This window comes from Pteropus alecto, unplaced genomic scaffold (genome assembly GCF_000325575.1).
Source record: "Pteropus alecto unplaced genomic scaffold, ASM32557v1 scaffold87, whole genome shotgun sequence".
In the NCBI taxonomy this organism is placed as follows: Eukaryota; Metazoa; Chordata; class Mammalia; order Chiroptera; family Pteropodidae; genus Pteropus; species Pteropus alecto.
This window is the reverse complement of record NW_006443225.1, coordinates 11,494,655-11,511,618: the sequence shown is the minus strand read 5'-3', so window position 1 is coordinate 11,511,618 and position 16,964 is coordinate 11,494,655. Positions and strand designations below refer to the sequence as shown.

Genomic DNA, 16,964 nt, shown 5'->3' with positions numbered 1-16,964 from the left:
TTAGTATAAATGCTTTTTAGTTCTGAAAACAATGTTCACTAGACAGGTGGCTTTTTACTTTGCACATCGATTGCATAAATTATTTCAGCTATCGTGTACAAAGAGATGAAAATGATCATACAGGCATGAGGCATGATCTGACATAGCTGGGGACTGACTGATTTTTTTGCACTGCTCAGGAAACCGTTCTGAGACACCGTCCTTGAGAAAAGTGCAGACGCAGGCACATGTGTACCTAGAGTGACCGCGTTTGTTCGCCTCCAGTTTTGTCACAAGTTGATTAACAAGGGAACATTCTGATTAATCAAAGGCTCCTCATGCCATTATAAGAGTAAGGATTTTCTGCTTCAAAAGAGAAATGCTCTATGTTTGAGAGAAACATAAAAATCCATTCATTAGGAACAGCCCGAATATTCATTAGAATGCAAAGCTCTGAAGGATGCGAAGTGGTTGGGGAAAAGAAAAGGCTGTTTATTCTTCCCTGAATGAAACGGATGATGTGAGGCGCTCTCCCCTTTTCTGGCTCTAAGGGGAAGATTTCATTGGCCTTAAAAGACCCCAAACTTTTGGTGTCGGATTTTACTTCTAATGCTGAATCCTCACGTACTCCTATGCCAAAAGCTAAACCTTAAAGTCTAGGGGGAGAGAGCTTTCGAAATAAACAGAAATGCCTCCTACAAAATGAAGAAAGCAGGTTCCCACTTCTTGCTGAGCATTGGGTTCGGGATGTAAGCATTCTTCCACGACTTTCAAGAATTCCTTATGTACTGCAAGGATGTCTTCAATGTTCGAGAACAGCATCTGAAAAGAAATGTGTGAGTAAGTTCAAGAGGGAAGCAAGTTTAAAAGGGAAGACGTTTACGCAAGTATAGCATTCTCTCTCCGAGTGGAAACTTCAGTGGGGAGCCCGCTGTCCCACATCCACTCCGCCTCCCCCTGACTGGCAGAGCACCGGTTTTGTGTGAACGTTCGCTCACACTCTGGGAACCAGGAACCTATTCCTGGCTCTCAGGAAAAGCCTGAAAGGCCGACTCCACGCACGGTCCTCCCGCTCACTCATGAGCATGAGCTGCAGGTAAAACAGAGCAGGCAGGTTGGCTGGCAGGCTTCTCCCTCCTAAGAAGGGCACCCTGGAATGGGCAGCCCTGTTCCCTCTCTGGAAAGGTGTTCTGTCTGGAAGTGACAGCTGGGACAGCTCCATGGTCGTTTTGCAGCTGTGGGAGCAGCCAGTCCAGGAGCAAAGCTGATAACCTAGATGGTAGAAGAAGAGCTAGAGGGAACTGGCAATCTAACTCAGTGGTCCCCAACCTTTCTGGCACCAGGGACTGGTGCTCCAATGAGAATCCAATGCTTGATGATCCGAGGTGGAGCTGAGACGGCGATGCCAGCTAGCGCTGGGGAGTGGCTGTAAAATGCAGATGGGGCTTCGCTAGCTCACCGTCTGCTGTGCAGCCCGGTTCCTAACAGGCCCCAGACTGGTACTGGTCCGCGCCCAGGGTTTGGGGACCCCTGATGACTGACCTCCCTGAATTGCCAGTCTCATCTGGAACTCATAATATGAGAACCAATCAGAGTCTTCAAACCAATTTGAGTAATAGGTGTCTTTTGTAACCGAAAGCACACAAACTAAAATACTCCCACAGTGGGAGAATTTGAAAGTATTGAACTTACAGAGAAATAGAGTAAGGACGGCCTATAAAATCCTTGGAAATTCTTTTTCAGTAAAGTAAATCAGCAAGTTAGCACCCAAAATAAATATCGGTGATGCTTTGCACAACTTAAATAAGTAATAACAACTAACTGATTTTCATTCACCATCCATTTTTTTTTCAAAACTCTTCATAATTTTCCTTCCCTAGCGATGAAAAGGAAACGCTTATCCATTTGTTCCCGAGTTGCAGATGTCGTGCGGACTTTCCTTTCTGCACCAGAGGACCGTCCAGATGGCTTGTTCTTTAGTGATGACAGAGGGAAGTTGCATTTGCCCGCACTCTGTCTTCCTGAGCCCCCTCTGGCAATCCCCTGACACGTGGCTCAGCTCCCTCTCTCTCACAGACACGTAGGTACTTCACCCTGAGTTGGTTTTTCTTTCTCTTTTCAAGCTTTCTCAAGGCTTTGACGAAAAAATTTCTCTATACGTCTTCTACTCCATCCTCTTCATCCCCATATCTCTTCCCAAACTCTGGTTTCCCTTTTTCTAATTGTCACCGCCCAGTGGCTGGTACACCATCTTATACTAGAACTGAAGATAAGTTAAGAGCCCTAAGGAACGCCTCACAGATCAATTGTCATCTATGGGAACTCGTGCTTGCACGGAGGGCGGGTCGTGCCTCCTTACCTTCACTGTTTCGTCCGTGACGTTTTTGTCAACTTTCGATGCTGCGCACTGGTTCATTCGGTGTAAGAATGCCTGCGTGCAACAAAGAAGGGTATTATAAAGGTAACATGACGTTAACGAAACAACTGCGTTGACCAAAATTAAATTCATTTTTTCTAGGAAACTGAAATTTAAAATTCTAATAATCGTCGAGTATCATAGTTTTACTGTAAAAGTGGACATCGTTGTGCAATGCTGCTCCTACCTGAGAATTACTTTTCCTTTTCTATTTTGGGACGGGGCCAAAAGTAATCATGTACATATAAAATTCAATTTATCCACCAGAGTCTCAAAGTTCTATGGTAAACATTTTGAGTCAAGTGTTTCCTAAACTGCTAAGTCTTCCGAAGCATAAAAGACCAAAGTCTAATGAAAAATGGAGTTTCTAAGAAAAAAAAACAAAACAAACAAACAAAAGATTTTGAAGCAACCCCTTTAGAACTGAGATTGAAGGAGGAGAGGGAAGAAAGAGAAAGTGACTCTTCAAAAAGGAACGGAAGAATCTTCTTGCTCCTTTAACCCTCCTTCTCCCAAGTTTTAAGAAGCCAGAATGTCTATGTCTGGGATCAGCTCTGGGCTCTCCACAGACATAAGGTAGGCAAAAAAGTGTTTTTCAGTATTTCAAAAATCTGGACTCTTCCTGATGGTCATTAAGTTTTGACCCATGACGAAATAAGCTATTATTTTTTGCAAAGGAAAAAAAAAAAGAATAGAATGAGTTATTTACAATTGAGACTTAAAAGAGAAAGTTTAGAAGGAAAAGAAGAGACTTTCCATCCAGCAAATTTGGTTTGTGTCCTCAAGACATTGTTCACTAACTACCTAGTGCCCAGGTGAGACCATTTCTTCCCCTGTCTGTCTTCAAGACCCCGCCCTCTACCTGCCAAGTCGGGGTACGACTTCCCATGGCACACAGAAGCTCTAGGGAATCTCTGGACACTACCAAACAAAGAAAAAATTAAGATAAGGACCCAATTTTTGGCATACTGAATATTTAGGAGATTAACAAAACCCGGGAAGGGTTGTGACATTCCAAAATTATCACTTTCCAGACACTGCTAGTAAAGGACAAAATGGCACATTTCTGAGAACACTGTGACAACCCATCTCAAATTTTTAAATGGACAGTTATATAGTTTTTTAATTGTTTTCTAAAGTTATGTGTAATTGGCAGTGGAAACAGAGGTTTTGAATTTTCTGACTTTAAGTGTCCATTTTAATTAGTATTAGTCTGTTTAATTTTATTTTTAGTTCTGTTTTTCTTGAATATTTTCCCACATACTCATACCAAAAAATGCTCTTTAGTTCTTAAAATAACATGAGCGGTTTAGTTGCCTCGTTTACATTTCATATTGACCACATAGTAAACAGGTAACCTCTTGTGCAAGCAAAGCTTAAACTTCACCTCTAGATTTATAAACCTCTTCTTTATGAACGGAGCCCAGTCACATTCTGAAACCAATAAATTAAAGTTAGGAGGTAGTAAAAATGAAACAAAATATGAGTTAGAAGGGAAAATGTGAACTAATGAAGTAAACTATGTCTTTAATCAACTTTACCTTCTTATCTTCTGTGACAATACAGAACTCTTTGCTTAACTGTATACTAAAGAAAACCTGGAACTCATTAGCATTTCTGACCAAGCGTTTATTTTTCCCAAGAGCCTCATTTTATACAACGGTGAAGGCAGATTTTAGATAGTTTGTTAAGACTGCAAAATCTTAAAAACTGGTCAATATTTTTTACAAAATGTAGACGTCTTCCTTCTTAAAGGTAGAGAAAAGTAACGTGTCCCGAATCATTTTTTAACAACCAGTATCTGCAGAGTCCTTTCAGGCTTTGGTGACTGACACATTTAATTTTTCTCATAGCAATCGAGAAAGCATTAATACCCTAGTCATGGAAGCACAGTAGGGAGGTAATATACTGTTTTATATCTGCACTCATTCGTTTTGACTGAACCAAAATTTCATCAGAATTAAATAATCTTCATTTTGACACAAATATATTGAAAATAAGCACTAGAAAATGGATTTTAACGCCAGTGGTTTGCAAATTTTTTATTATAAGTAGGACTTGGAGAGTTTCTTCACAAGGCAGATTCCCAGGCCCTATCGCCAGAAGATTTGTTTGAGCAGACTGGTTAAGGACCCAGAAACCAGCATGTTTAAGCAAGTGCCCTGGAATGCAAATCTGCATTCTGATGCATTCGATGACCATTCCTTTATCTTTACCCTTCCCAAGTCTGAAGAAACAGACTTTGAGAAACAAATAAGTAAGTTCAGATGGAAAAAAAAATGGGTTCATTTATTTCACCTTGCCTTTCAACTCTGTCAGACTCCCTCCATTCCCACACCTTCTAACTGGGCCATGCGAGCTTTCCACCACCCCGCCAGAGGCTCCTCCCCTCCGTGATGAAATCACCATCTAGGCGTTAAACAGGTCTTAATAATCTCTGAAAGTCAGGGGGGTGCAGAGGCAGGTAAGCCAGTTGGGACGGACTAAGTCACATCTGGGTGAAGCGAGACTCGCAGGCGCCCCTCCAGATACCTTCCAGCTGGCAGGTGTGTCAGCATGCGCTCATCTGCCAATGCACCCCTAACATGATTCTGCACAACGTACTCCCTGATATCACTCCAGCCAGGGCTGCATTTTTCCCCCCGCCGGCTCAGAAAGCAGAACTCTTCAACCTGCTCCGTATGCTTTCCTCTTGTCGCGTATTTGGTAAAATATAGCAAATGTTATATATTAATTAAAGTTTAAGAAAGGAAAAAATGTCACGAATACGCCAGCAAGAAATCATAAGAGGGAAGAAAACTCATGAAGATACAATGGAGGTGACAGTAATCCCCCTTCTGCATGTATGCCCATCGGGCCACTGCTAGCTCGAAAGTAAAGCAAGTCCGTGATGAGTTTTATTCTCAGAATATATTTGCTCATTTTCTAATTTCAATGTACTAAATGATCTCTCTCAACTCATTTTTTTGTCCTTCTCATTCCTTTTGTCTGTCAAGCACACACAGTAGATCACTCTTAAAAGTTACACTTTTAGTTCTAGATACCTGCTATTTGATATAATATTATACAGGCAGTAAACCTTATTACTCCTATAAATATTCTGCATTCAGAATGATCCTAACAATAACTTGTCATCTCGACAATGTGGCTATTTAATACAAACAGAGATGGGTAAATTTTATATTTAAAGGTGAAAAGGGAAAAATTTGAGAGGCCGCACTATTGCAAGAAAAAGCATGTTCGTTTCTTGAAAATAAATGGGAAAAAAAGTAAGGGTAAATATTTTCCTTTTACCTCTTGAACTTAAAACAACATTATTACATCAAAATTCTTGAGAAAATGTTTTGTTTTGTCTTCCTGAGAGAAAAAGAAAATCCTAAAAAAATGAAAAAGCCTTGTCATTTAGAACCAACACAAGGCCCCAGGACAGAACCTTGGGGCAACTCCAACATTTACAGGTCAAACAGGATAGAAATCAAAGAGGCCAGTAAAGCAGAAGCAAACCCAGGAGAACGTGGTGTCACCAAAGCCAGATTGAGAGTTTCCATAAAGAGGGAGTGGTCATGCTTTAAAAGCTCTGAGCAATCCAGTGAGGTACAAACAGACACGTGACGTGACAGTGCAGAGGTCACTCACTAGCGCCTTTAACCACAGCGGTCCCAGTGGAATGGGCTGAAGGGAAAATGAAGGATGTAGAAATGGAGCATTACTACAGAAAAAATTTTAAAACCTTTCAAGTTTTGCTTATAATGGGAGTAGAGAGATGGAAGTGAATTTGGATCAAGGGAAGATTGATTTTTTAAGTGAAACAATCCTTGCTCAATTCGTCCTTCAAATCACATATTATGTCCTTTAATACGATTTCAGTGAAGCCTTCACATTCTCCCCAGTCCACTGGGTCTCACCGTTCCCCAAAGGACTATTGATTCCCAATTTCTTAAATAGGAATCCTTCCCCTAACATAAAGAACAGTAATAGATATGCATATTGTGATGTTAATATCTGTCCATTTAAATGCATATTAACAATAAACTATTAGAAAGAAAATTCAACAATATTTATGCCATGTGCCAAGGCATTGCTCTTGGCAGTGGTTCTTAAACATTTTATTCTCAGGACTCCTTTATACCCTCAAAAATTTTGGAGAACTGCAAGAGCTTTTATTTATGTGGATTTTCAATATTTAATATATTTGAAATTAAAAACTTTTTAATATTTTCCAATTAATGAATTTATTTAAAATTAATGATAATAAATCTATTACGTGTTAATTGTATGTAACATATTTTTATGAAAAATAGCTATCTTTCCCCAAAAAATTTCAGTGAGGAGTATGGTACTGTTTTATATAATTGCAAATTTCTTTCATATCTGAGTTAATAGAAGATAACTGAATTCTCACATAGGCTTCGATTTGTTATAATGTGTTGTTTGAAAACATATTTCCAATGATAGTTGCAAAAGGGGGAAATGTGTTCATTGCTATAACCTTTTCAGATAGTTGTGGATATTCTTTAATACAACACCAAAACTAAAAAAGTAGTAGCTTCCTAAAAGTTAGTTATCATGGGGACTCCGACATCGTATCAGTCAACTTTCTGTACTCTGTTAAATTAAAGCCCATTGATCTATCTTGCAATTTGAAGGGATTTTTTATCCATGTGTGATTTATAAAATTTTTTAACACTGAGTAACTGAGGGTTACGCATATATCTGAACTATCAACACGTTTCATTACACAATATCAGAAAATACATCATATTACTTAATATCAGTATCCAACTCACTTAAAAAATCTTTAAGTCTTAAGAGGCCGTAAAGTTCAATCATAGACATAAATTTCCCCCAACTCTAAATTTACTTGCAAACTTGAATTTATCATCATCAACAAATACTATCAGTTGTTTTCCTTGAAGTGACAGGCTCACTTCATTCTTCTTTGAGAAAATGTCTGCCAAATACCTAAATGCCCTGAAACTAAAACCAGAGTTTGTCTCATAGTTGTTATGTCAAGTAAATACGATGTTCCATAGCGACTCAAACACACAAATTCTTTCCCTCGAGTGAGTGGCAGAAGTTCTGAGGTATACTTCCCATTTCATCACACAGAATAGTAAAGAGACGTGTACTAAAAATTCAAGATTTAATGAAATTAGTAAGTTTTACAGCTTTATCAAGAACATTCTTAAGTGAAACCAGCATTCTCCTACCACCCCGCCATGAGTGGGTGGCGGTGAAGCATACAGTGACCACTAGTACAATTTGGTGCCACTGCTTTGACACACTAAAGCATCGAAAATTTTCGACACAATTGCTTTTGAAAAACCATGTAATAACTTATAGCGATTCCCAGGCTCTCCAAGATCCAGGGTCCAAAATCCGTCACCATAAATCTACGCCACGCAGTTCTGTTGTTTAATTTAACTTGACCTTTCTCGTGTTCTGTCCACGACATCACTTCTCACACTGGGCACCAGCACCTGCTCTCCTTTCCTTCCTCGTATGTCTTCCCTTCACTCCATTACTTCCCGTACCCTCAGTGGGTAAGACCGACAGTGGGATGGGATGCTGTAACCTCCCCCTACGATGCCCAACCACTTCCCAAGACAAGGCAGCAAGTCGTCCTCCATTTTATTTGTACTGCCAAGTGCTCACGATTCATTTGGGTAGAAGACTAAGAAAAATTAGAAGCACGGGGACATTAGGGACCATAGATATTTTTGTAATTATCTCACAATGATGGTCCTGGCCTAGAGTTTCAGACTCCCGTTATTGACTTGTAGCCTCTCCCTCCCTCATTTCCTCCCTCTCTTTGGTTGTCACATCCCAGTTTCCCCATTCTGGACCACTGCCATGACCACAGCAGCCTCCCGAACGTGCCGCGCTCACTCCCACCCCAGCGCCTTTCACGACTTGCTTCCTCTTCCTGGAACACTCTGCATCTGGCAATCTCCTGCTGTCGCTCAGCTCTCCATGTATTCGCTACCTCCTGAGAGGGCTCTTATGACCATCCATCCAGCATGACACGCTCCCTTCCCCAACCCCCACCGTGTCCTACCTCCGGCATTACTCCCCTTCGTCTACCCTGCAGCACTCCCCACTCCTCCATGTCCCGTTTTATGTATTTGTCTGTTTACATGTCTCCTGTTTGGGGACCGGAGCCCATGAAGGTAGAACCTGTCTGTTTTGTTCATTGCGGTATCTTCAGTGCCTGCAGCACTGCCTGGCACTGCGTAAGCTCTCAATAAATTTCAGTGAAATGAGTTAAGCATTTTGCCTTAACTAGGTAGCTTTTGTTTCTAAAGACCACATGACTCTATAGTGTTAATTTCCCTAGTGTTATTATCTTCCCAAATATTTCCAAATAGTATATTACCTTCCTAATTACCTTCCCCCAAATCTAAAGAGTCAGCAACTAGGAATATAAGGCTATCATACAATCTTTCTCTTTCCCAACACCATAGAGCAGTGTTTCTCGAAGCTGACACCACTGACATTGGGGGCCAGTTAGGCCTCAGTTGTGAGGGCTGTCCTGCACACTTAGGAGATTTAACGGTTCCATCCGCTGGATGCCAGTAGCAACCACCACCCCTAGTTGTGACAACCCAAAATGCTTCCACAGGTTGCCATATGCCCACCTCACACCTCCACAGTTGAGCACCACTGCCATATAAGTCCCAAAATACCCATAGCAGTGCCAAGTAAATTCACGAATTTGAGGCTAAAGGCTTTTGAATTATCAACAACTCTGGGCTACATTATAGAAATAAATGATTTCTCATGTCTAGCTGAGCTTTTACTCGGTCCACTATCTCACGAATTTGAGGCTAAAGGCTTTTGAATTATCAACTCAGTCCACTATCACTCTATATAGTCTCCTTGTTTCGATAAATGTGTTAGATCGTGAATAAAAACATCAAACGCATTTTCATAAAAATTATAATTAGGGAGACTTTATGTTTAAATTTACATGTTGTTACAGTGGACAACAATTTAAAAATACTGTTGGTTTGCATGTCTACTTTCCACCAGACTGCAAGGTCCTTCAGAATATGGGCATCTTTGCATCTTTGAAACAGATATTAGTTTGTCCCTTGACGGCCATACAAACATACCATCTACACAAAACTCCAAACACTTACAGGACAATAAATCATTGTTAGTAGTTGAGTAGCATTTAAGATTTACCTTCATGGGCATCTATCACTCTACGAACCATTGAAAAATATATACCACACCTGGATTACTCAGCTAGATCCCTGAAGAGACCACACTATGTCAAAGTCCCCAGTGAAAACTCTTTGATTGTTAATGTTTCTTATTATTCAAAACCAAAGACATTTGTTGTCAGAGTTATTGAGAGCTTTTTAATATCTGCTCAATTTCCCACCAAAAGATGTTTCATTCTTTCTCAGAACAACTATTAAATCAAAGTGAATATCATCATCATCTGAGAGCCTAGGTAAAGATAATTTTATATCATATCATCCAGATTTTTTAAACTCCCTTGGCTGAAACTTTACCAAGATTTGATGATAATTAAAACATTATTTAGTGTCTTCTATCTGACCTCAATATGCCAAAAGCCAACATGACATAAATGTGTTCTTCAGTTTTCAGGAGAAAAAATTCATTTTTGTCAACATGTGATCAATGTACTAACTACGTAAGAGGCACAGATTTTAAAGATGTTTAATAATTAGGTGGCTAGAAAGTCAATAGTGAAACTGGACAGAAGATGAAAGAGAAATCATAGATAATTATTCTCAATGAAATTACAATTACAAAATCATTCAAAGCAAATGTGCAAATTTATTGAGGTTCACAGTAAAATACTATAATAAAAGCAAACTCTTCTGAAGTTTTCTTTTGTTAACATTTTAAGTTTTTAACTTTTTGTTATGTATTTTGTGATTTCAACTTCTACACACTCATCTCACAGCTCAGCCTATAAAAATAGAGATATTATAGCTATCTTTATTGAATATTTAATTTCAATTGGCCTAAGGCAATGGGTTGATCTAAAGCAGAGGTCGAAAGCAGTAGAGGTATTTTTTTTAACATGGCACAGTGTGATTAAAACATTGATTCAATTGCTACCATTTAAAAAATGATAGCATTCACATAAAAGTCAATATTTATAGTTTCTCTTCAAACACTAGGACAAAATCAACACAGGGGCCATAGTTCTGAATAGAAACAATAGCCTGGGGCAAAGACAGCCCAGCGTTCCCTTCATTTTGTTCCAAGTTCATTTCATTCATTTTGTGACTTTCAATATCTCTGTAGCCATTTCAATTTTCAGCCATAGTCTTGAGGTTTTGCCAAGGCCCTTTCGGCTCTTATAGATTTTTAATACTGATCATTCCAGAATTTTAAGTTTTAAAATGGCATTTGATCTAAAGTGTTTGAGTGAAAAAGTACTCCCAAGATAAGAGAAAAACATATATTAAAAAAAAAAAACTAAGAAAACTGATGCCTATTTATTTAACTACTAGTTTCCCAAGGAATTCAAAATTAAGTTAGACGTTAATTCGTTAATTCTTATTTTCTAAAGACAACTCTGGAAGCCATGTATATGACTAGTTTTCTCAAACATTGAAATGACTTTATGTCTTTTATTTTAAACCATTAAATATTTCTTTTAATAAAGTGACTTTTCGACAATAAACTCTTCTTGGCTTATATATTTCAAGTAACATTTGATTCGAGATGATCTTGTGTTCCTTGTACTGTTTTGGGCGATGTCCCTTTCTAGAAGGGTCAAAGATACACCAAACTCTAGGGAAAAATCAACTAAATAAAGTAAATAAGATTAGGAAGTATATGATGTTTATGGTCAGCTGTTTTTAAACCCATCAAAATTAATCTTCCCCCAACACACCTAGAAACACCTACCCACACACCTATGCAGACACAGGATGTCCCCTCGGGCTGGAGTTGGCCCTGTGGCAAGCATTTATGACAGCCTAGGATCTAAGCCTTAGCTTGCTTGCTCATTAAATCAGCTTAATAATAATAATAATAATAGCTGTCTCACAGAGAAGTGAAGAGAATTACGCAGAGGTAATTTTCACTGACATTTTGTACAGTGCTATATAATAATTACAGTGCATAATTAGGACCAAATAAATGTTAACTGGTATTTCTGTTATTACTGCTACATCCACAGACATGGTTCTATTATCTCTACTGTGGTTATAATTATTACTAACACTATAGAGAACGGAACTAAAAGGTGGGCTCCTAACTCGCTCTGCTCCTCTATTAACAGGAAATTGATCCAACACCCTCTAACTTCTGGATCATTCCTTTATTTCAAAACAAATAATTCAAGAGTTTTGTGAAAGGGGGAAATTTACTATGTTTATTTAAATATATATACATATATGTGTGTGTAAATGTGTATACACACACACACACACACACACACACACACATACACATACACATACACATATTCCATATTGTAGTTGCTCTTTTCTGCACAGAATTCTAGGCTGATCTCTAAATGTGGTACATGTCAAACTCTATATTTTTGAGACATTCCAGACATTTAAACATTAACAAATAGCAGAGCCGGAAAAAATTAACTCAAGATCAAACTGTAAAGTGCTAATATAGAAGAGAACCTATCTCCATAATCCTTGAGAGGACTTAGAGAAGAAATTATTAATAAAAATTGAAAAATGTACATGGAGCATGGCCAGATCATGGCTTTGATTTCAATGAGCTGCTAAAAGATCTGGGTATGGACAAGACTCACACAGGCTGATGAAATAAAATGACAAGCCAATCTGAAAATATTTCTATAGAAAAGTCACGTACAGAAAGGAAAACTAATATTCTTGAAGTTGTCTTAGCTCTTCTGGATGCTATCAACTCTTTATAGCACCAATAGAACCATTAAACAAAGATAATGTGTTAGGCTAGGTTGCAAAACTAAATTAAAATCCTTTATATGTTACAACTCGATATTTTTAAAAGAGCTTACTTTAAGTCTGATGAAAATGATGAACTTTTAATTAAGTTTAGAATTATAACGCAATTAATATTTCAAATGTCCCACGATTTTTGGTGGCATTTCAAGTAAAAGCATGTTTCATGGTGTCAGTCAGTGCTCACTATGGAATGGAACAGATTTCTAAAAGGCAGTTCATGAGCTTACATGAACATACTTGCGAAACCATTCCTTAATATCTGCTAAATTGCTGTATTTTTAATATTACACAAATATTTATACAGAGATGCCAGGAGACTATTGTGTCTCCAATATAATACTTCATATTGTGCTGCTCAGGAATTTACATTGGTATCAGATAACTTAAGAAACACAGCACAATGAAAGAAAAGGCTAAGCGGGAAGTACAAAGCACCTCATATAGATAATATTCTCAAGCACAAATTTTTCTCTGGCACAGGAAGCTGGTCATTTCCCGAATTTAAAATGCAGAACACTATTCCTGTTTAAGTCGTTATTTGAGAATTCAGTTCCCATGAAAAGGAAATGTAAGCGATGGGGGAAGGAGACGTATTTGATGCTGGAAAACAACCTAGAAAAGTGAACCGAGGAGTCTAACCTGCAGATCCATCTCTCCCTGGCATCCACCACCCTCTTTTTTTCTCACACTTTTTTCTCACTGTGCAACCACCTGAGGTATAGAAAAAGATATTTAAATTTGCTTCATGATAAATACTTGTTTCAACTAATATAAATGACTTTTTATTCAGAAATTAATAGATCTACTTAACCTTTAAAGCTGACTTCTATATTGTCCATGCTTATCCTTAGAACACATACAATTTTTCTATCAACATCCTATTGTCCCTTCTGACTCACCATATTCCCGTCTCTCCCTTCCTCATGCCCAAATATTCAATATACCATCCACTTCTTAGTCTGTAGTTTTGTTTCCTTTCCTTTTTCATTCTATTCAAGCTCTGTTGCTAAAAGGAATGAACGAATAACAATGAAAATGTTTAGTGTTGGGCTAATATAGACAAATAAACCAATGGAACAGAAGAGAGTGCAGAAAACATCCCAGGTAATTAGTGTTTGAAACAAATGGCACTCTAAGCGGGGAAAGAATGCAGAGGTGTTGCAACAATAGGCAATCAAGTTTGCAGGCTTTGCCAAAATATAATAGAAGACAAGAATGTGAAGGGGTTAAGAGCTTGAAGCCTGAAGCCAGTCCATTGGGGTTAAAGTCTCAACTCTGCCACTTACTAGACACTCACAAGTAACTACCTCTCTCAGGTAGAGTCTCCATATTTGTAAAAATGAGAGTCATGTGTTATCTACTGTTACAGACTTGCTATAAAGGTGAAATAAGTTGATGTATGTAAAGCAAATGGCAATTCGAGGAGTAATATATGCCTGCATGCTGTTATTACTATTTTTTTCTATTTTATTTGACATCCTCAAATATACTTGCTAGGTGCTATTTTCATTAAATAACTTCATCTCTGAAGGATGACCCTCAAGAAGGAGAATCGTTCTTTTTTACAATATCCACATAGCCAGTTATAACAAATGCATTAATAAAAAAGATAGGTATTATGTATGTATAAATATGTTAAAATACTTAAAAGCTGTTTTTAAACCATAGTTTTTATTTATAGCGTTCTTTATAAAAATTATATCAGCAATCTGCAAGAAGGCAAATATCTGAAAGCATCTGCTTATATATTCAAGAAATATGAGAAAAAATAAATTCAAATTTGAAAATCTGGGTAACGATTATTATCAATAATCCCACTGTTTCAAAAACCAAGAGGAAAATAAAAATATAAAATATCATAAATACCTCTACGTACTTCATAAATCAAATAGAAGCCAGCAAAATCCTATTAATGAGTTCATTTCCATGGATATTGGCTTGCAGCTCTGTCAACAGCTGAATATTCATGAGGCAAGCTGGATGCTGGGTAAACAAGAAAACTTTCTTTCGAGGACAAAAAGCTATGATAACTAAAAAATATTTCATGTAATTTTTCCAACTTAGGTTATGTAAAATAATGAAGAAAAAGCTACCGTCTGTTCTAACTTTATCTATGAGTTTTGTTATACAACCACAAAGACACAACAGATATGCTTAAATATTGAAAAATAGAAAATACCCCCTGACATCAATAGTTTCTTGGTTTCAGAGGACCTGACTCATCCTAGGTCCTCAAGAAGAAGCTTTTTGAGGATGTAAATGAAACTGTCTCTAGTCTGAGTGAGGATAACTAACATGGTTTAGGACAATTATTTGGAAGGCTTGGAGCTTGAAAATGCAAATAATATAAAGGGTAAACAGAATGGCAAATTAAAACATATCAGAACTAGGCCCAGTGTTTGGAGAGTGTCTGGAAGCCCTGAGCACCTCAGCAAGCAGACTCCAGGCAGCAGTGACAGCATTCAGAGAGATGGGAGTGTATGGTGCAGTGTCACTGGGCTGAAAGTGATCCCAGTAGATGCTGCTTGAGCGAGAGTGAGGAGAAGAGGGGGTGTGAAGAGAGAGAGTGGCACCTAACAAGGAATAACTGTTCTTGTGATGGCTTCCTTCAAATGCCATGGGATTTAGGCTCGGGCCCCAGGCCTGATAAAGAACTGGAATAAAAATTAGAAATGAGGTAGAATCCAATTTTATAGTGTAGATATACACTGTTGGGGCGGATCATCAGCCTAAAGTTCCATGGGAAAATATGTGTCCTCGCTCATCCCAGGACATTTGATTAGGGACAGCAAAACTAATTCCAGACCATGCCTCCCAGGGTGGACAGGAACCCTCTTTCTCTTCCAAGTTGGCCAGGACTGCCTCTGAGGCACTGGGGAGGCTGAGGACACAGAGCTTAGGGGATCAGAAAAATGTAAATGAGCTGCTTCCTCCTTCTCAATTGTAAAATCCTACGTTCTGATGAAAGAATAATGGCAGGAACTGGATTTCAAAATCTCACATTCCTGAATTGTATCCTGAATCTACTGGGAGTGAGTGTCCCATTGAGAAACTAATGCATAAGTCCTGAAGTATCTGCAGAATTTTCTCTCTTGTCACTAGATGAAAAGGAACGATAGCTTCACAGTATGAGAGTCATTGTGATGGTCAATGAGATAATGAGATAGTCACGGTACATAAACGAGACAGTCACTCTACGCCAGGCTCTGTCGTAGACATTAGGCATAAAGGATAAAAAGGCCTGGACGCGCAAAAGATGAATCACTAAATACAATTTCAAATTCAGTTTCCGGTGGAGGTGAGTACTATGAAGAACAATAAAACAGGATCATGGGAAGAGGGAGGACCTCGTAGCTGGGGAAGAATCCCCCAAAGAGCTATCTATCATTTGAGGAGAGTCCTCAGGGAACTGAGGCATGGCAACGTCTGGGAAAGAACAGTGGGCTCGGCATCAGCAGATGCAGATGAAGCAGGGTGTGTGGATGGGAAGGGCGCGGTGGATGAAGTGGTACAAGGGAGGAGGGACGGAGTGAGAGAAGCAGTTGACGGACAAGTGCATATCACAGAGGGCCGGGGGGCACGGTGACAACTTGGTATTTTATTCTCAGTGTGATGGGAAGCCATGGGGTGGGGGGCGGGGTTGGTTAGCAGAGGAGCAGGTCTAAAGCCCACTACAGCTATTGTGTAGAGTACGGACTACAGAGCTGACCGATTGGGTTTCTCCTGAAATAAGACAGGTGAGAGGAGAGGGTGCTGTGGACAGAGGTAAAAAGTGGTTAGAATCCACACATGTTCTGAAGCTCCTGCTGCTGCCAGGATTTGCTGATGGACCGGATGCAGATTGTGTGAGAATGAGAAAAAGCAAGGCACTTCCTAACTTTTTGGCCTGAGCGAGTAAGTGAACACCAGTGCCCTTTACTGGTATGGGGAAGACCAGGGCAGACAGGGTTGGAGGAAAAATATCAGGTGTGGTTACCTTGTCGAGGTGAATACGTAAGCGACAGAACAAATGCCATCGGCGTGGTAGAGGGTGGAAAGGAACTAAAGTCAGGCATCACGGGTTCATAAACCATTAAAGTGAATTTACCCTTTAAAGTCGTGCTTTACAGAGGGGGATTTTTCCAAAGTAAGCCTGAGGCTAACGGGGCAAGACACGAAAGAGACGAGGACATTAGAGTGGCGAAGGTGATCCTGATCCAGCCTGTTTACTGCTCACTCACTGCCCTGTCATCAGTTTCCGGTCTTGAAACACCCTCTTCCGGCGCTCCCCATTCATCCTTTGTTTCCTGCTCTCTGTCTGTGTTCTCACTGTGCCTCTGCCTGGAAGGACCTCCCTCCACTCCAAACTTAGTCAACTTCCTCTCCTCCTTAACAGTCAGTCACATAGGTGTCCTCTTCTCCAGGTAGCTTAGCATTACCTCTCCAGGCTGGGGCTGGATTTGCGCTCCTGGTTTCCAGCCCCATACACTACCTTACGATTGCACCTCATGCACCATTTGGTTGTATTCAATGTATGCACCTCATTCCCCCACTAGCCTGAAGCTTCTTGAGGACAAAAATAACGTTTTAACCATTTGTATACTCAAAACAACCAGCCAGTGCTGGACACATAGTAGGAATTCAATGTT

The 16,964-nt window shown here is 39.3% G+C and overlaps 1 protein-coding gene across 1 annotated transcript in view; it reads right to left on the bottom strand.

Annotated features, from left to right (window-relative positions):
* The window catches only part of PREX2 (phosphatidylinositol-3,4,5-trisphosphate dependent Rac exchange factor 2), a 182,301-nt gene extending 165,910 nt beyond the window's left edge, over positions 1 to 16,391 (bottom strand). Inside the window, exons 1-4 of the mRNA XM_015598604.1 lie at positions 16,313 to 16,391; positions 3,258 to 3,316; positions 2,339 to 2,410; positions 679 to 801 (exon numbers count right to left, since the gene is read on the bottom strand). Coding sequence (XP_015454090.1) covers positions 679 to 801; positions 2,339 to 2,410; positions 3,258 to 3,316; positions 16,313 to 16,391 — 333 coding nt within the window. The remainder of the gene's footprint in view (positions 1 to 678; positions 802 to 2,338; positions 2,411 to 3,257; positions 3,317 to 16,312) is intronic.
* Positions 16,392 to 16,964: the final 573 nt, after the last annotated feature.